This window comes from Triticum dicoccoides, chromosome 4B (genome assembly GCF_002162155.2).
Source record: "Triticum dicoccoides isolate Atlit2015 ecotype Zavitan chromosome 4B, WEW_v2.0, whole genome shotgun sequence".
Lineage (NCBI taxonomy): Eukaryota > Viridiplantae > Streptophyta > Magnoliopsida > Poales > Poaceae > Triticum > Triticum dicoccoides.
Window position 1 is genome coordinate 64,521,601 of NC_041387.1, and position 20,564 is coordinate 64,542,164.

Consider the following 20,564-nt stretch of genomic DNA (forward strand, 5'->3'; position numbering starts at 1 on the left):
CAGCATCAGTCTTCCTTGCACGAGCTTCGAATTCTCGGAGCTAGTGCAGGCCTTTAAGAAGACCCCGGTATTTTCGCACGTCGCCGCCGAGCTCTACGTACTTCAGCCGCATGAAGACCTGCAGCGCGCGCACGCCGGCGGCAGCTGCGAGGCGAGGGCTCCCCAGCGGCGGATGGAAGCCGAGGTAATCGGCGATCTGCTCCAACCCCAGTGGCATGGCCGGGCAGCCGGCCGCCATCGTGGCCACATCATAGACCTGGTCGCCGATGTAACGCCGCACGGCGCCGTTGAACCCGGCCACGTCTCGCGGCAGCGGGGCGCCGCCGGTGACGATTTTGAGCAGGTATGCGACATGGTAGGCCCCAGCGTACGTGATCCAACTCCGCGACCGCCCACGCCGAGCGCCGACCAGGCCGGATTCAAACAGCTTCTTGTCTAGCATGTCGGCGCTGACGCCGTGGTCGCGGAGCGCGCCGACGTCGAGGCCGCGGCCGGCGAGGTACGCGAGGGAGTTCTCGTCGTGCGGGTCGGCCTGGGGGCGGAAGTCGCGGAGGTTGAACTCCCAGGCGTCGAGGTACCCGCCGTCGCTGTCGTAGAGCGCGATGCCGACCTGCAGCGGCTTAAGGTCGTCAACGTTGGCCTTCACGAGGGCGTAGCGCTCCTCCACGGTGAGGGCGTTGTGGTCCTGGCTGGGGTGGTGGACGACGCCCGGGTAGTGCACGTTGACGGCGACGTACTGGGCTCTGCTGGCGACGTGGCGGAGGTTGGCCGATTCATGCTTGAAGTTGGACGCCCACACGGAACGCACCGGGACCGCGGACGACGGCCATACCGGCGACATGGGTGCATGGTAGAAGTACGGCGGGGGCTGCATGGGGAGCGCGTAGTGGAAAGGTGGCGGCGGAAACATTGGGAACATACCGGCGGCCGGGTTCATGCCGATCGATGCCTCTGATCGACCGGAGAAGCTTGTAGCTCTGCGTTGGTGTTAGCTAGGCGGGTGGTGTGTTGGCATTATATGGAAGGAGAGGGAGTGGAGTCGCAGTCGTAGTCGGACGAGGAAGGATATTGCGGTGGTGGGACGACACGGACCGGCTGCAATTCAGAGAAGCTAAGCAGCGTGGGTCATGAGAACTCGTTACAGTAGTCGTGAAGTGGTACGGTACTCCCGTAAAAAGAATTTCATGGAGTTGTTTTTGGTCGCTCGACAAAGTGGAGACCACCTATCACCAATCATGGATTTTTTAGCATAAATTTTTTATTAACTTAGAAGCATTTTACAGAGACAAGCGTGAGAGGTAGCAACACTGGATACGGAAAAAAGGTTATCCTGATTGAACAAAGACATGCATCAAAACATAAGCAACGGGAATAGTATAGGCCTATTTTAAACTTTCAAAGTCAGGCGTGCAAAATGACGAGCCTTGATGCTTGATACGAAAAGAAAAAGACTATTTTATATTCGAGCAAGTAGTGACATGTTGTCCCAAGGACCTGGAGCAAAGTGAATGTCCGTCGCTTTTACTGCCAAGGCTAGCACTGAGCAATCCATGAAGAAGTGAGGATCCTGAGCATTGAGTATGTCCGCCAACATGGTTGCAAAATTGAGACCAAAAGTCTCAGCTTGAAGAGAAGAAGAAGAAGAAGAAGCACACTACAAAAAAAAATACACTTCCGTGATGATATTTGTTTGTTACACTAGGTCGCGTTTTTTTATCATGCATGTACATCCATGACGATTTTATGACAGAATCAAGATAGTCATACCTGTGCTGTCGTAGAAGTGTTCCATGACATTACCAAAATTATCATCACGGAAGTGTCCACTTCCATGACGATAAATCGCGCGTCACAGAAGTGCTTTCATCAAGGGTGACCGATACGTGACATCCACCGTAACGGAACGTCGTTAAGCTATCGGGTCGGGTTTTGGATCCGATAACCCGTTAACAGCCCCGACCAATGGGAATTTTCCATGTGTAAAATCATCATTGGCTGGAGGAAGCACGTGTCGGCTCACCGTTAGGACAGATGTCATCCACTCGTTGGACCCAAGACGCCTATGATACGTCGACACGTGGCACGGCCCAACAGAAGCCCATTCCTGCGAAAAGGTCGGCCCATTTGACTTGGTCAAAAGGTGGCGGGCCGGCCCACGGAAAGCCTGTTAACGGCCTGTCCGCATATAGCCATTTACAACCCGATAACCCAGGGCCCGTTACGCCCTATCCGAATTAGGCCCAGTAGCGTCATCTGGGCCGTCCAATATGATTCCAGCCCATTTTAACTTCCGGCTCATGTGTGGCCCATGACTTCTTTCGGCCCATATGAGGTCCTTTGTAACTCTTGGCCCATTAACGACCCGTGGTGAAACTGGCCCGTAATGAACAGTGTATCACTTTATACCCATTAATGGCCCATTATTCCACTAGGCCGTTGAGGGAGTCCTGGATTAGGGGGTATCCGGACAGCCGGACTATATACATCGTCCAGACTATTGGAGCGTGAAGATACAAGACTCAAGACTCCGTCCCGTGTCCGGATGGGACTCTCCTTTGCGTGGAAGACAAGCTTGGCGATCCGGATATTGTATTTCCTTCCTTGTAACCGACTCCGTGTAAACCCTAGCCCTCTCCAGTGTCTATATAAACCGGAGAGGTTGGTCCTTAGAAGGCCGATCACAATTACAATCATAATCATTATAGGCTAGCTTCTAGGGTTTAGCCTCTACGATCTCGTGGTAGATCTACTCTTGTACTACTCATATCGTCAATATTAATCAAGCAGGAAGTAGGGTTTTACCTCCATCAAGAGGGCCCGAACCTGGGTAAACATTGTGTCCCTTGCTTCCTGTTCCATCAGCCTAAGACGCGCAGATCGGGACCCCCTACCCGAGATCCGCCGGTTTTGACACCCACATTGGTGCTTTCATTGAGAGTTCCTCTGTGTCGTCGCTGCAAGGCTCGATGGCCCGTATCGTTGTCAAGGACAACATTACCTCTGGGGGAGCGCTGGCTGTAGGCCAAACTCTCCGACTTGGCGGCTTCATCATGGCCGCCCCATCGGCTGTCGCACCGACGACGGCCTCTCGGGTCGTCACGCATAACCTTCGCATCAATTCAGAACTCGCCGAACAGATGGATCCGATAGGGCTCTCCTCCCTGAATAAGCTCTTGGATCGCATCGCCGCTCTGGGAGTCGCTACAGACTATGACCAGATCGGGCTTAAACCCGACCGAAGGGACATTAAATCCCCGCCACCCACCCATGAGATAGCGGTAGTGGAGGAACCACATGCAGATTATCCCTCTATTTTGAGGACTAATTATGTCCGGACCACCGAGATCCCTCAGCCGGACTCTCGCTCAAGGGAAGACATGACCCAGATCCCGGACTTGGGATCGGGTATTCGGCCAGAAAAATTGGGCAGCACCTCGGATCCCGAGCTGTTGAACTCGGGAGCTCCCATGCCCCTGGGCGCTAGATCGGATCAGAATCCGAATTCAGCTACGCTCGCTCACTCAGACTTAAACCGTCTCTCCCATATCAGGCAAGAGCCCTAGGAGACAATACATCGCTACTGGGCCAGATTCCTCCTTGTGCTAAACAAGGTCAAGGACTATCGCGAGGAGGACATAGTCTCACTTTTCTGCAAAAACTGCACGAACAAAGGAATCCTTAATGCTATAAGTCGCCGTGACGTAGTGCACTTTGCTGACTTGGCAACCATAGTACAGAAGTACTATGCGATGGAAAGCGCCTGGAAAACCCAAACCGAATTTTGGGATAGTCCGGCTCTCACCAAAACCTTTGTCCGAACTAAACGGGCGAACTCTCGTAAGTCAGCCGATCCAATCCCCAAGAAACCAAAGCCCACCCCGGGGTGGGGAACCGTATTGGAAGAATGGCTCAATGGGCCATGCAAACTCCACAGTACTCCGGACACAACACCAACCCATAGCCTTAGGGCATGTTGGATACTCCGGCAGGTAGCAAAAAGTGGCGAGGATCTCCTTGTAAGCCATAAAGCAGAACAACATGCCGCTAAAGAACATAATACGGTATTAACAGTCTTCGAGACTTTCGCCTCAAACAACAGGCGCAAGCGAGCTCATCGAAGCTCCGCTGAAATCTGCCATGTGGCAAAAATAAATCTGTGGAACGACACTGCTATAACCTTCAATGCCAGTGACGAACCTCAACTCCATGCCTTTCGGGCACCAGCCGCTCTGGTCCTTAGCCCAATCGTGGACGGCTTTCAGCTCTCTAAAGTACTCATGGACAGCGGAAGCGGATTAAACTTGATCTATGAAGAAACACTCATCAAGATGGAAATTGATAAAAGCCGCATTGAACAAAGCGACACAACCTTCAGGGGGATTATCCCTAGTCGGGAAGCACGGTGTGCGGGAAAAATCACACTCGATGTGGTATTCGGCACCCCCGAGAATTATAGCTCCGAAGAAATCACATTCCAAGTGGCTCCTTTCAGCAGCGGATACCACGCCCTTCTAGGGCGGGACGCGTTTACAAGCTTCCAAGCTATACCCCATTACGGGTACATGAAGCTTAAAATTCCTGGACCCAATGGAATCATCACTCTAGCCAGTGATCCGGACGTCGCACTTCGCGCCGAAAATAAAACTGCAACACTAGCCTTGGAAGCATTATCCGAAGCCCTAGTAGCCGAAGAATTAACAACACTGCGTGCCACCGTGGACAGGGACGACGTGATACTTGACAAGCGACCCAAGTCCACCTCATTCAAACCCGCAGAGGAGATAGTCAAATTCCAAGTCCATCCAACGGACCCCACGAAGACAGCTTCCATCGGGACTCAGTTGAGCCCCGCAATGGACGCCGCGCTGCGAGACTTCTTACGCGAGAATTGGGACATTTTCACCTGGCACCCATCGGATATGCCGGGCATCCCACACAGATTGGCCGAACACAACCTCAATATACTGAAAGGATACAAACCTGTCAAGCAGACTCTAAGGCGGTTTTCGGAGCCCAAACGACAAGCCATGGGGGAAGAGCTAGCCAAGCTACTCGAGGCCGGATTCATTAGAGATATCAAGCATCCGGATTGGCTGGCAAGTCTGGTGATGGTACCAAAGAAGGACAAATCCTGGCACCTATGCGTCGACTTCAAAGACCTCAACAAGGCTTGCCCTCCTTTCCCCTCCCTCGCATCGATCAAATCATCGACGCCACAGCAGGACACGATTCATTGTGTTTCCTCGATGCATACTCTGGATATCATCAAATAAAGATGGCAGAGTCCGACCAAGCTGCAACAGCTTTCATAACACCTTATGGCCCTTTCTGCTTCAACACTATGCCTTTCGGGCTTAAGAATGCCGGCGCAACCTACCAACGCATGGTTCAAACATGCCTGGAAAAGCAAATCGGCAAAATAGTGGAGGCATATGTGGACGACCTGGTCATAAAAACAAGACACGTCGAAACCCTAATAGAGGACTTGAGGCTCACGTTTGATAACCTCCGAACGTACGACATCAAGCTGAACCCTGAAAAATGCGTTTTCGGCGTCCCCTCTGGGAAACTGCTGGGCTTCATTGTCTCCAATAGAGGAATTGAAGCGAATCCGGCAAAAATCCAAGCTCTGTAGTAGTTGGCTATACCAACAGACCTCAAGCACATCCAGAAACTAGCTGAATGCGTAGCTGCTTTGAGCCGCTTTATCTCCAGATTAGGAGAAAAGGCATTACCTCTTTATCACCTTCTTCGGCGCACCGAACACTTCGTGTGGACGGATGCAGCCGCGGCCGGACTCGATGAAATAAAGACCTTATTGGCTAGTAATCCAGTCCTAACAGCGCCAAATCTATGTGAACCAATGCTGCTGTACATAGCTGCAACACATCAAGTTGCAAGCGCAGTGCTCGTCGTCGAACGAGAAGTTGACGGATACAAATTCCCGCTCCAAAAGCCGGTTTATTACGTATCCACGGTCCTCACCCCATGCAAATCCCGATTCCCACATTATCAAAAAAATAGCATACGCGGTCTTCATGGCATCCCGGAAGCTATGACACTACTTTCAAGAGTGTTCGATTACGGTGGCCTCCGAAGTACCACTCAATGACGTAATAAATAACCGCGACGCTACGGGCCGGATTGCTAAATGGGCCATCGAGCTCCTTCCGTTCTACATAACATACAAACCACGGCGGGCCATCAAGTCGCAAGTACTGGCTGACTTTGTCGCCGAATGGACAGAAGCCGAACTCCCTAAAGAGTACGACGCGTACTCTAACTGGATCATGCACTTCAACGGCTCTAAAATCCTGGCCAGATTGGGAGCAGGTGTAGTCTCCCACCGGAGACACGGTCCAGTACGTCCTCCAAATATTATACACAGACTCCAACAATGCAGCCAAATATGAGGCTCTGTTGCACGGTCTTCGGATGGCAGTCTCTATGGGCATCCAACGCCTAGAAGTGCGCGGGGATTCAAACCTCGCAATATCGCAAATAAACGGAGACTTTGATGCCAAGGATCTGAAAATGGCAGCCTACAGTAATGCCGTCCTCAAAATGTCAGCTCGGTTCAAGGGGCTCGAATTCCACCATGTGGCTCGAGAAAATAATCAAGCGGCGCACGTCCTCTCCCGCATCGGCGCTAAACGCGACCCTGTCCCACCTAACATATTCCTGGAAAGGTTGTTCAAGCCATCCGTAGTATGGGAAGGGGAGTCCGACAATACTAGCACGAATCCGATAACACCCCCAGATTCCGAACCATCAGACATAATCGGAGGCTCTACCACCGAAATAACATCTTCGGCCCACAAAATCATGGCTGTAATCGCCCCGTGGACTGAGCCTTTCTTGGCCTACCTAAATATGCAGGAGCTCCCCGAAGACCAAAGTGAAGCACGATGCATCGTCCGACATTCTAAAGCTTACAAAGTCCATGAAGGGGAACTCTATAAGAAAAGTGCGACCGGAGTGCTCCATAGGTGCATCTCCGAAGAGTAAGGGCGGCAGCTTTTGGCTGAAATCCATGCCGGACTGGGCGGGCACCACGCCGTGGCTCGAGCACTAGTCAGCAAGGCCTTCCGTACAGGCTTCTATTGGCCGACAACCCGAGCAGATGCACAGGACCTTGTCCAACACTGCGTCGGTTGCCAGCTCTTCACCAATCAGAGTCATATGCCCCCTACCGCTCTCCAAACAATCCCCATAATTTGGCCCTTCGTGGTCTGGGGGATGGATATGGTCGGACCTCTTAAAGGGGGAAGCCATAAGGAAAAATACTTATTGGTCATGGTGGACAAGTTCACCAAATGGATAGAAGCCAAACCAGTCAAAACGGCCGAATCCGGACCAGTAATAGACTTCATATCCGGGGTAGTACACCGATACGGTGTCCCCCACAGCATCATCACTGATAATGGCTCAAATTTCACAGCCGATGAGGTGAAAACGTGGTGTGGCAAAATGGGCATTAAGCTTGACTGCACCTCCGTCTACCATCCCCAAACAAACGACCAGGTTGAACGGGCAAACGGTCTCATCATGAGCGGCATCAAACCCAGACTAGTGCGATCCTTGACTGAGTCGGACACGCACTGGGTCGAAGAGCTTGACTCCGTACTCTGGGGGCTGCGGACCACGCCGAATCACACCACCGGATATACACCATTTTTCATGGTGTACGGCGCGGAAGCAGTATTACCCTACGACATAATACATGATTCGCCACGCGTACGCATGTACGAAGAGAAGGAAGCCGAGTTAGATCGACAAGATAACTTGGATGCCCTGGAGGAGGAGCGCGACATCGCAAAAGCCCGTTCCGCATTCTATCAACAGCAGGCTCGGCGATACCAAAGCAGAGAAGTGCGGGCCAAAACTTATAATATTGGCAAGCTCGTTCTATGCCTACCGGAGAAGAAGAAGGACAAGCTCAAACCCAAGTGGGAAGGTCCCTTCGTCATTGACAAAGTTCTCACCGGAGTAGCGTACCGCTTACGTAATGCATCCGATAATAGACTCAAGCCGAACCCATGGAACGTGGCCAGACTCCAGAGATTCTACGCCTAGCGCCGAACTCAGTGTTCGTTTCCTTACCCCCTCCCTTTTAATTATGCTCCATCCCTTTTCCTTTCTTGACCTTTTCCCTCTTCATACAAAGTATTTAATACAGTGCGAACTCCTATATCACTCCGGCCGCACTAGGTGTGTAAGCAATACCTGGGGGCTTCCTATACGGAAGCTAAAAATAATTACTCTAATGGCTTTTTTGCCCATCACATATGCGTTTCTTTTTCCATATGTGCCTTTTCTTCACCATTATATGCATCGCTATGACTTAAGATGTGTCCAAGCTGGGTTGCCTGGCTCTTGTGTTTATACCCTACGTTCTCGTTAATTCGGCTAGGGCATAAGGGGAGCACCTCTACGATTGTTACTGCCGGTTCATTCGGATGTGTACCTCAGAATGGGTGAAGCCAAAAGCTAGCGTCCTTAAGAGAATATTCGGTCTGTGAACAAAAGATGTATTTGTTTATTACAACGTAAATCCCCAGAAGTCTTGTATCCCGCGCCATTGCTCGCAGTCCGAACATGTGCATTGTCGCATGCGTACCCAGGGAAAGGAACCCCTAACGGAACTATTCTTCCTGGAAGATGTTTCTTACTATCCATGTAATATAACATAACTAGTTGGGTACTTGTCTATTCAAGCACTTATGACCCCTACGCCTGGTTTCCACGCATACCCCGGTTTTGTATAACTAAGTGGGTATTCGGACACACCCCGGACTGTAAGATCCGGGGGCTGAAGCGAAAAGGTCCGCCATGACAAATGATTTTAATCCGGCTAGGGACTACTCATGTCCATTGAATTACACAGTCACTTGGACTGACTATATTCCTCCTCTATACCATCCAACAGGCTATCTAGCTTACAATCCTGTTGAGAATACTGGGCGACTAACGCTACCTGGTCATATACCAGACTTACGGGAATTTCTTGCCCATCGGGCCCCGCCGGTCCTACTTCGGCCATATGGTTCGTGTCCAGCTTGGTGTAGCGCGTCTTCACCATAGCCTAGACTTCTCTTGCACCTTGCCGGCAAGCTGACATCTTCCACAATCGGAAGCGCCGCCGTGCTCCTTGAAGCATATCTACGAGCTCCCCCATGCCATTCGGCAGGAAGCTCGACGGCCACAAGGCCTGAGCAACACCCTGCATCACCTGCCGAGCTCGGTCGTGCAGTTGTGAGAGGTCTTGCAGTACATCGCTTGCAGATGAGGGTATCTCCTCCTCAGGGCGACCCGTTAACATTCCTACAAGCAAAATACTTTCATTATACTTCCTCGCCGAACTATAATACAGTTCGTCTAGGCACTGACCATAAATGTCGCATCGAAGCCATTTGTTCTCCTTCACGGAGTCCGCCAGCTGAGTGTGGACGTCTTTTAATTCCACGTCCAGCCGATCATTGGCATCTTGAAGATTATTCTTCTCCTGCCTAACTTGCGTAAGAATGCGCTCGCCAGCCTTTAGCTGCCTTTTGAGATGCGATTCGTCATCTCTTACGCCCTCCGGATTCACCCCGGGCTTGTCTGCAGAATTCTCTGTTAGACTTGTCATACCAGCCATTTACTAACTGGTGCATGTTTGTACAATTGAGACAAATGTTACCAGATGAGGCCTTCTGGGATTCCTCTAACTTGGCAACCGCGTCCCTCAGTTGGGCCTTGCTCTCCTCCAGCTCCCGAGACAATTGTTCATTCTTATCTACAAGGATCTGTGCATAAATTGATCCTTAAAACAGTTGTTCCAAACATTTCAAGTCTCAGGAGCTACTGCTATACATGCTTATCAAATTTTCTTACCCGTATATCTTTGGTATACTAGTCTGTCGCTCGGGCAAGCCCGCCTTGAGCAGCTCGGATGTATGCGTCTACCGAATTGAAAGCATTAAATGCCTCTTCGGAAAAGATATTGTTGCGAAGTACGGCCCATCGGCGCCGATGATTCATGGTGCTCTCTACTTCGGAATTCGTGGCAGAGAGCATATCCGCGTCCTCTGTCGGAGAACTATGCGTCATCGGCCCCACGTTTGCCTCCGTTCTCGAAGCCGGTTCTGGAATCCGGCTGGTGGAGGCGTGATCGGCAGGATCCTCGGATATAGTCCGGATACTCCTCTTCCTGACCGGGGCACAAAGGGCGCTGTTATACTTCAAATACCATAATTGCAGGACAGGGTTTTGCCTTACCTCTGCAGCAGCGTGTCGACCCTTACCGCCTTCCTCTTGAGCCTGCCCGATCTGGACGCCCGTGGTCGACGAGTCCCTAGGGGCTCGGCCCCGCGCTCTGACCGTCGTCTCTGCAAAAAACACGACACTTCAAGGGTAAGGCATGACATCTGAAGGGAGTCCTCTTCGGAGGATAGGGTTTTTTCGGCTTGGCTTACACGTGACGTAGGTAACAGTCCGGGATAGTCAGCAATAATGGCCACTGAGGCGCCATCACAACTCGCTTGATAAAATATCCCGTTGACAAGCTCCACGGTAATATCCGGATCTTCTTCGAGTCCTGGATCTAGCGCCCTTCCGGGGTCCTCTGGCTGCGGGGAGGGGCTGGAGATTCCTTCTACGACCCTCCTCAGTTCCTGCTTGGAAATATCGAAGCAGATAACCTTAGCGAATAACGCCACAATAAGTAAAGTGGGGAAAGGAATAACGACTTACCCAGTTTGGGGGGTTGTACATGGAGAATCCATCCCGCGGTTTAATGTGAAGGATTTTTTCCTCTTCTCCTTTGTATAAATCGGACAATATCCTTGCCAGAGCAGTGGCGGAGTCCGGACCCTTACGGCCACAGCGGGTGACATCATCTTCCCAGTTGAAGTGCCACATGGGCTTCCCCCGATATTGAAGCGGTTGCACTCCCCGCATTATGCATATTGCCATAACCTCGACTATCGTCAGTCCGGATTTGGCCAGTAACTTTATCCTGCTCATCAGGAAGTGTATTTCCCTGGTATCCTCCTCTTGGGGGCCCCGGGGGCGCCAGCTAAGACGTGCCCTCGGCGAGGCATTACTAAACTTAGGGAGACCCGTACGGACTGGATCTAGAAGGGGAACATCATCAATGTAAAACCACTCTGAAGGCCAATTCTCTGGTGCCTTCTTGGGAGTGCCGGACAGGTATCCAGTCTCGGCAATGCGCCATACTTTGGCCCCGCCCACTTGACATAGGGATTCTCGCTGGCTGCGGGGGACGAGGCAGAACAACTTCTTCCATAGCCCAAAGTGAGCCTCGCAGCCTAGAAATAGCTCACAAAGGGCAACGTACCCTGCTATATGGAATATGGAGGCGGGGGTAAAGTTGTGCAACTGGAGGCCGTAGAACTCCAGGAGCCCACGAAGGAACGGGTGGATGGGAAACCCGACGCCCCTTAGCAGATGCGGGATGAGGCATATTTGCTGCTCTGAAGATGGATTAGGAGATCCCTCCGCCTATTCCCCGCCGTTATAGGTGGCTATTCCAGCTCGGACGGGGACCATGAACGCCAGTGGAAGAAACCCTTGGGTTTGTAACTCTGTCAAGCGGCTATGAGGAACTGAACACTCTTTCCAGTCCCCTGGCTTGGAGCGAGGAGAGCGAGCAAAAGAGCTGCAACGATCGGCCATGTTGGAATGGTTCTTTCCGGAGCGCTCTGTTGGATGCTTGCTCGAGGGGGGAGAGTGAGGTTTGGATCTGAGAATCCCCGTCTCTTCAAATAGACGGTCAACCTGAAGGATCGGGGGTGGCGAATGCAAAAACGCCTCGGCTCCTCGCATTCGCTCGACACGTGGAGACGGTCATTATTGAGGCATTGAAGCCGAGGAGTACAACATTGATGGGAAGCCGGACACTATTCGTTGTAACAAGAACTTTGGAGTATTCGGAGGAGGAACCCGCCTTGCAATGCCGAAGACAAGACTACGCGCTGGACTCATGGTCATTGAATCCCGGTTCAGGGGCTACTGAGCGAGTCCTGGATTAGGGGGTATCCGGACAGCCGGACTATATACATCATCCGGACTATTGGAGCGTGAAGATACAAGACTCAAGACTCCGTCCCGTGTTCGGATGGGACTCTCCTTTGCGTGGAAGACAAACTTGGCGATCTGGATATTGTATTTCCTTCCTTGTAAACGGCTCCGTGTAAACCCTAGCCCTCTCCAGTGTCTATATAAACCGGAGAGGTTGGTCCTTAGAAGGCCGATCACAATTACAATCATAATCATCATAGGCTAGCTTCTAGGGTTTAGCCTCTACGATCTCGTGGTAGATCTACTCTTGTACTACTCATATCGTCAATATTAATCAAGAAGGAAGTAGGGTTTTACCTCCATCGAGAGGGCCCGAACCTGGGTAAACATTGTGTCCCTTGCTTCCTGTTACCATCAGCCTAAGACGCGCAGATCGGGACCCCCTACCCGAGATCCGCCGGCTTTGACACCGGCAGCCGTTTCCAGCCCAAGTTATCTTTCGACCTTCTCAGGGCCCATTTATTCTTTGGCTCATTTGCAGCATTCGGTTACTTATGGCCTGTTACTGTCATTTTCTGCTTGTGAGCCAAATTCAGCATGTCGTTATAGTCGGCCCGTTTGTGGACCGTCAATACGTTGGGCCGTTTTCATGTCAAAAAAAACCCGTTGGGCTATTTTCATACAGTTATCAAATACGGCCCGTTATGGTCCACGAATAGTATGGCCCATGATTGGCGAAATGATGATACGCCCCGTAGAAGGCCCATGGATCCTACGGCCCGTAGAAGGCCCATGGACCCTATGGCCCGTAGAAGGCCCATGGACCCTACGGCCCGTACAAAGGCCAATGGATCCTACAACCGTAGAAGGCCCATGGATCATACGGCTCGCAGGAGGCCGAGGGTTACAACAGTTTGTGTGCTGCCATGATTATTTTGGCCTGGTTACCAAAAATAGGCTATTGTGGCCACTATAAAAACACAGAAAAAGAACTACAGTGACTACAACCAAACAACTAAACAAGACAATGAGGAAATAAATAAGCAAGCAATTAATGCTAGCCTATTACTGCTATTACACATATTACATCCACTGGGCATCAAAGTTGGCCACCAGTGCAAATATAGGGAACAAAACAACATATTACATACACTGGCCGTCAAAATTGGCCACCAGTGCAAATAAACGCGGCAACAAAACAAGAGCATAACTGAAACAACTTCAAAAGAGCTCAAGAAACGTTATCCTAGGTATCCACCATGCTGGCAATAAGCTTAGCAAGCTTATTAGCTTTGTCCTGTTTGGCGCTAAAATCCTCCAATGCTTGTTGTTGCACCAGAAAGTATGCATCTGAATGCCCCAAGGACTTCTGCAGTCCTTCCGCTTCTTGTCGCAACACAGCTGATCGATGTCTTTTAGCTTGCAGTTGAGACTCAAAAAACCGAATTGATTCAGACAGTGAGTTTGAATAGCTTGTGCAACGGTAGTGGCTAGTAACTCGAACACTAAATCAAGACAAGACTTTGGGGTTGTCTCACAATCTTCAAGATTGTCTTCCTTAGCTGTTTTATCAGCTTTGTTGGAGACCAACAAGAATGTGTCACTATCCTGAACCTTATCTGCATTACTTCATTTACCATTGCTTAATAAGGCACTCTTCCCCAATATTCTGTCAGCATTCTAAAAATAGAAACAAGCAGACACATAACAGGTTTAGCATGTACTAGTATATGAAACTCATTTCGGTGAACCAGTTCATTAGTAAGGTGGACAGGATTAAACTACCAATTCTTCTATTGCCAAGTACTAGTACATAATAAAAGCATCAAACAAACATATATCTATGTCCTATGGTCACTGCATTGTCTTGCCAAATCAAAATAGAGACATGGTTCAAATCATATCAGTTCAAGACAAAGCAGCAGTGAAAGAATACAAAGCGTGGGAAACTACACGACACAACAAGATTTCAGATGGGTACGACGGGTCTACATGTACAACAACACTATTGGCTCTGTTGTGATGCTAGTAATATGCATGATATGAGAAGTCAACTGTATACACAATTGAAATTGAAATCAACAGAGCTATTGATAAGAGCAAACCTGTTAAAGAAACATGCGTGAACATACATGCTATTCCATTGGAGTTTCGATTGGATCCTTCAATTTAAAAATAAGTTTGTATCAGTAAATACAGTGATACAAGAGCAAAGCAGTATGCACGATAGCAATCATAGTTAAAAAAGGCGCTCCTAGGCTCTAGGCGTTGGCAAAATGCATTGGGCATAACTACACTCAATCTGTGCATAACTACGCATAAGCATGCGCTTTGGTCAGTAAAGCACAAGGCGGTGGCAAAACACACAATTAACGCCTAGTGCTTTTTTGAACTATGATAGCAATGGAATCTTAAATTAGAACAGTTGTTCTTCAGGTTTAGGCACTTATTCTACATGAACAGAGTACAGTAAGACGCAGGAATATAGTACTTAAAAATAGAAAATGAGCTCATAGACCTTACCATATTCTTGGTTCGGGACCAGTAAAGAACAAGGCGTTCCCAGTCATCGTCCAGTAAATGTGTCTCAGGAGAACGTAAGGGAATTTGATGAGTTTCTTTGCCGGTGAAGTACGTTTTCTTCAGGTAATTCCGATACTGCCACCAAGCATTCTTGAAGATAGCAGAGGTATTAGCACAGGTTATCTCATCCTGAGTTTCCAAATCGGTCCTTCTCTATAGAGAAAAATGGGAAAATTTGCTGTATTATAACCATCATGGAGGTATGATATATGGGACAAAGCAAAGTAATTGCCATGAATAACATTACTTACACATAACTCCTGGACAAACACCTGCAACTGGCATTTTCCTTCATCTTCAGTATAATATTTCCAAGATGGGAAGATACACACATACAATTTAACAACATCAAATGCGATAGCTGCTAAACTACGACTAGCTGGTTGTGCTTCCTCCACAGGAATAGGCGTACTAACTGGTGGAGTTGTGGTTCGCCGTGGTAGTACTGGCCCTTTGGGCACTGGAGCTGCCTTACTAACTGCTCTTGTTTGGGAGCTCTGTGGTGGAGATGGTGCTGTGTCAACAGGAACTGGGTTACTATCTGCTGGGGTTGGGGTTAGATTGGGTGAAGTTGGTTCTCTGTCCATCGCAGTAGGGGTACAATCTGCGAGAGTTTGGGTTATGTGTGGTAGGGCTGGTTCTTGTGCATGTACAACCGGGGTGCTATCTCCACCAAGAGGTACCACTGTTTTATTTGAAGACCGTGTTTTTAGTCCGCTGGATACTGGCATCACCTGCTCCAATTCAAATGGCTGATAAACAGGAAACATAGTTGAATGTACATACATTGTATGAGAGACAGATGCAATAGATAGTGTGGAAAAAGGCATGAAATAGTTGACATGTATATTGTTTAACTAAAACGGATAGCATGACATAATTTCACATATATGATGTTTATCTAAACTGGATAGCATAGCATAACATAATTCAAAGATATGATGAATAACTAAATAGGATCGCATGACATAATTCACCTACATGTTATCTAAGTAATTAGGATCGCATCATTTAATTCACATATGTGATTTATATGCTAAACAGAGGGCATTCGATATGATGTCTGAACTAAGAACATGGTGTTAAATATTGTGTATATGATGTCTAAACTATGGAATGCAAGACACCATATGCATGATATGAGCAGTATAACCGTGCCAAGTTTGAGCATACACCTCGGTGGGGGAATAGGACTAGTCATCTGTCTCTGAATCCATTTCTAAGGAGCTATCCGGACCCAACAAGAGATCTGCTTCGACAGGTAGCACTGTCTGCTCCGAAGGCCTTATTTTCACTCCATATTTTTCCATCTCCCACCCAAATGGCTGATTCACAGGAAGAGTAGTTTAATGTACAAACATTGTCGACAAATAGAAATGTAATGAAGAAAAGGATGGGCAAGATATCATTCAAATATATGATGCCTGGTTAAACAGGATAGCATTGCACATTTCACATATATTATGGCTGGCTAAAAGACATGCGACTGCATAGTCCATATATGATATAGTAACTAAACAGGTGGCATTACAGAACATGTCTAAACTAAGAAGATGATAGATATGATGTCAAAAGTAGGCACTGCAAGGCAACATATGCATGATATGACTAACATCATCATGCCAAGGTGGAGCAAACACCTTGGGGGGTAAATAGGAGTGGTCAGTGGCGTCTGAATCCGCCTTAGAACAGATATCTTCCTCTGGATTACAATCTGGAGAGGGGTGGGGAGGGTGAGGGAGTCCTGGATTAGGGGGTGTCCGGATGGCCGGACTATGACCTTTGGCCGGACTCCCGGACTATGAAGATACAAGATTGAAGACTTCGTCCCGTGTCCGGATAGGGACTTTCCTTGGCATGGAAGGCAATCTTGGCGATACGATTTGAAGATCTCCTCCCATTGTAACCGACTCTGTGTAACCCTAGCCCTCTCCGGTGTCTATATAAATCGGAGAGTTTTAGTCCATAGGACGAACAACAATCATACCATAGGCTAGCTTCTAGGGTTTAGCCTCTCTGATCTCGCAGTAGATCAACTCTTGTAATACCTATACCATTAATATTAATCAAGCAGGAGTAGGGTTTTACCTCCACCGAGAGGGCCCGAACGTGGGTAAAAACATCATGTCCCTTGTCTCCTGTTACCATCCGCCTAGACGCACAGTTCGGGACCCCCTACCCGAGATCCGCCGGTTTTGACACCGACATTGGTGATTTCATTGAGAGTTCCTCTGTGCCGTCACCTTCAGGAAGGATGCCGCACCCCGTCTTTAAAGACGGCGCTGTCGCTAAAGGAGCTTTGGCTGTCGGTCAAACTCTTCGGCTAGGCAGGTTCTTGATGACCGCCTGTTCGGCCGCCGTGCCGACGATGACCTCTCAGGCCATCGAAAGCAATCTTCACATCAGCTCGGAACTCGCCGAGCAGTTAGATCCGACAGAGCTCTCTTCCTTGAACGAGCTCCTGGATCGCATCGCCGCCCTGGGAGTCGCCACAAATTACGGCCAGATCGGGCTTAAACCCGACCAGAGAGAGATTGACTCTCCCTAGGTCACCCACCACGTTGAAGTGGTGGAAGAACAATGCGGTGCATCTTCACCCGCTCTAAGGACCAGATGTGTCCGGATTCTCGACCCCTCCAAGCTGGATACCCGCGGAGGGGAGGATGTTGCCCAAGTCCTGAACCTAAATTCAGGCAGCCGGCCTGATTCATTGAAATAATGTCCACGAAAGCAAGCCTCCGAATTCGGAAACCTCTTGGCCCCTGAATCTTTTATCGGGCAGGGCTCAGGACTTAAATCCACCTGAGGGAGTTCCGGACTAGGGGGTGTCCGGATAGCCGAACTATCATCATTGGCCGGACTCCAAGACTATGAAGATACAAGATTGAAGACTTCGTCCCGTGTCCGGATGGGACTTTCCTTGGCATGGAAGGCAAGCTTGGCGATACGGATATGTAGATCTCCTACCTTTGTAACCGACTCTGTGTAACCCTAGCCCTCTCCGGTGTCTATATAAACCGGATGGCCCTAGTCCATAGGACGAACAACAATCATACCATAGGCTAGCTTCTAGGGTTTAGCCTCCTTGATCTCGTGGTAGATCTACTCTTGTAACACACATCATCAATATTAATCAAGCAGGACGTAGGGTTTTACCTCCATTAAGAGGGCCCGAACCTGGGTAAAAACATCGTGTCCCTCGTCTTCGGTTACCATCCGCCTAGACGCACAGTTCGGGACCCCCTACCCGAGATCCGCCGGTTTTGACACCGACATTGGTGCTTTCATTGAGAGTTCCTCTGTGTCGTCACCGATAGGCTCGATGGCTTCTTCGATCATCATCAACGACGCAGTCCAGGGGGAGACCTTCTTCCCCGGACAGATCTTCGTATTCGGCGGCTTTGCACTGCGGGCCAATTCGCTTGGCCAACTGGAGCAGATCGAAAGCTACGCCCTTGGCCGTCAGGTCAGATTTGGAAGTTTGAACTTCACAGCTGACATCCGCGGGGACTTGATCTTCGACGGGAGCCACAGCCGAGCATGCCGCACTGTCACGTCGGGCATGATTTAGCTCTGCCGCCGGACAGTACCCTGGAGGCCGCACTCGAGCCTGCTCCGATCCTCAATTCGGAGCCGGCCGCGCAGATCGAGGATGGATGCCTGGACACCGCCTCGGGGGCTGCAACCTCTACGGCTATAGAGCCGAACACTGACTTTGTCCCTCATAAAGCTCGCGACTCCAAGGTGCCGGACTCCTCGCCGGACTCAGAACCTCCCGCGCCCGCCCTGATCGAATCCGATTGGGCGCCGATCATGGAGTTCACCGCAACGGACGTCTTTCAACACTCACCTTTCGGCGACATCTTGAGTTCGCTAAAACATCTCTCGTTATCAGGAGAGCCCTGGCCGGACTGCAGTCAGGACGGTTGGGACGCGGACGACGAAGAAATTCAAAGCCCACCCACCACCCACTTGGTAGCCGCTGTCGATGATTTAACCGACATGCTAGACTACGACTCCGAGGACATCGACGGTATGGATGATGATGCTGGAGACGACCAAGAACCAGCGCCCACTGGGCACTGGACACCCACCTCATCGTATGACATATACATGGTGGATATCCCAAAAGATGGGAATGGCGCAGGAACAGAGGAAGATGACCCCTCCAAAAAGCAGCCCAAGCGCCAGCGTCAGCGGCGCCACTCTAAATCCCGCCACAGCAAGAATGAAGACTCCGGCACCGGAGACAATAATACACCGGACAGTGCCGAAGACAACCCGCTCCAGCAAGATATAGCACAGGAGGACGGAGACGCCAGCCCATATGAAGGAGCGACAGGAGAAGAGGCAGAGGATTATACGCCTCCCTCCGGAGACGAAGCGAGCCTCGACAATGACGAATTCGTCGTGCCTGAGGATCCCGTCGAACAAGAGCGTTTTAAACGCAGGCTTATGGCCACGTCGAACAGCCTCAAGAAAAAGCAACAACAGCTTAGAGCTGATCAGGATCTGCTAGCCGATAGATGGACTGAAGTCCTCGCGGCCGAAGAGCATGAGCTCGAACGCCCCTCCAAAAGCTACCCTCAACGCAAGCTGCTCCCCCGATTAGAGGAGGAGGCTTACGAACCCGCATCACCAGGAGACAATACGGCTGACCGACCACCCCATGGTCGCGACAGAGTGGCCTCTAGGCCCTTCACCAGACCCGTACCCCGGCATCGCTCGAAAAGCACACGGCCACAGGGGAACACTCCGGACTTGCGAGATATATTGGAGGATAAGGCAAGACAATCAAGATCGATCTACGGATTGCGTGGGCGTCCCACAATACGTGACGACAATCATCGCGCCGGACACAGTAAGTCCGGCCGGGCCGAACAAAGTAGACCAAGCTCCCTTGAGCTCCGTCGTGATATCGCCCAGTACAGAGGCGCCGTACACCCACTATGCTTCACAGATGAAGTAATGGATCATCAAATCCCCGAAGGGTTTAAACCCGTCAATATTGAATCCTACGATGGCACAACAGACCCCGTGGTTTGGATTGAAGACTATCTCCTTCACATCCACATGGCCCGCAGTGACGATCTTCACGCCATCAAATACCTCTCCCTCAAGCTTAAAGGACCAGCCCGGCATTGGCTCAACAGCTTGCCAGCAGAGTCAATTGGGAGTTGGGAGGACCTGGAAGCCGCATTCCTCGATAACTTCCAGGGCACTTATGTGCGACCACCAGACGCTGATGACCTAAGCCACATAATTCAGCAGCCAGACGAATCGGCCAGGCAATTCTGGACACGGTTCCTAACCAAGAAAAACCAAATCGTCGACTGTCCGGATGCGGAGGCCCTCGCGGCCTTCAAGCATAACATCCGCGACGAGTGGCTTGCCCGGCACCTGGGACAGGAAAAGCCGAAATCCATGGCAGCCCTCACATCACTCATGACCCGCTTCTGCGTGGGTGAGGACAGCTGGCTAGCACGCAGCAACAACCTCAGCAAAAATTCTGGCAGTCCGGACTTCAAGGACCGAAATGGCAGGTCGCGTCGCAACAAAAACAAATGCCACATTAACGGCGATCATATTGAGGATATGGCAGTCAATGCCGGATTCAGAGGCTCTAAACCCAGTCAGCGGAAAAAGCCATTCAAAAGAACTACTCCGGGTCCGTCCAATTTGGACTGAATACTCGACCGCTTGTGCCAGATACACGGCACCCCCGAAAAGCCAGCTAACCACACCAACAGGGACTGTTGGGTATTCAAGCAGGCAGGCAAGTTAATTGACAAAAACAATGACAAGGGGCTACATAGCGATGACGAGGACGAGACCCAACCGCCGAACAATAGAGGACAGAAGGGTTTCCCCCCACAGGTGCGGACGGTGAACATGATATACGCAATGCACATACCCAAAAGGGAGCGGAAGCATGCACTTAGGGATGTCTACGCGAT

General features: G+C 50.2%; 1 protein-coding gene across 1 annotated transcript; it reads right to left on the reverse strand.

The window, feature by feature from the left end:
- Positions 1-40: 40 nt before the first annotated feature.
- Positions 41-841, reverse strand: LOC119294367 (probable CCR4-associated factor 1 homolog 11). Its single transcript, XM_037572566.1, has one exon. The coding sequence runs from the start codon at positions 839-841 to the stop codon at positions 41-43; it is 801 nt and encodes a 266-aa protein (XP_037428463.1).
- Between the last annotated feature and the right edge of the window lie 19,723 nt (positions 842-20,564).

What these genes read in the sequence shown, in the direction of transcription:
- LOC119294367 (XM_037572566.1), bottom strand. Translation starts at nt 841, where the DNA reads ATGTCGCCGGTATGGCCGTCGTCCGCGGTCCCGGTGCGTTCCGTGTGG.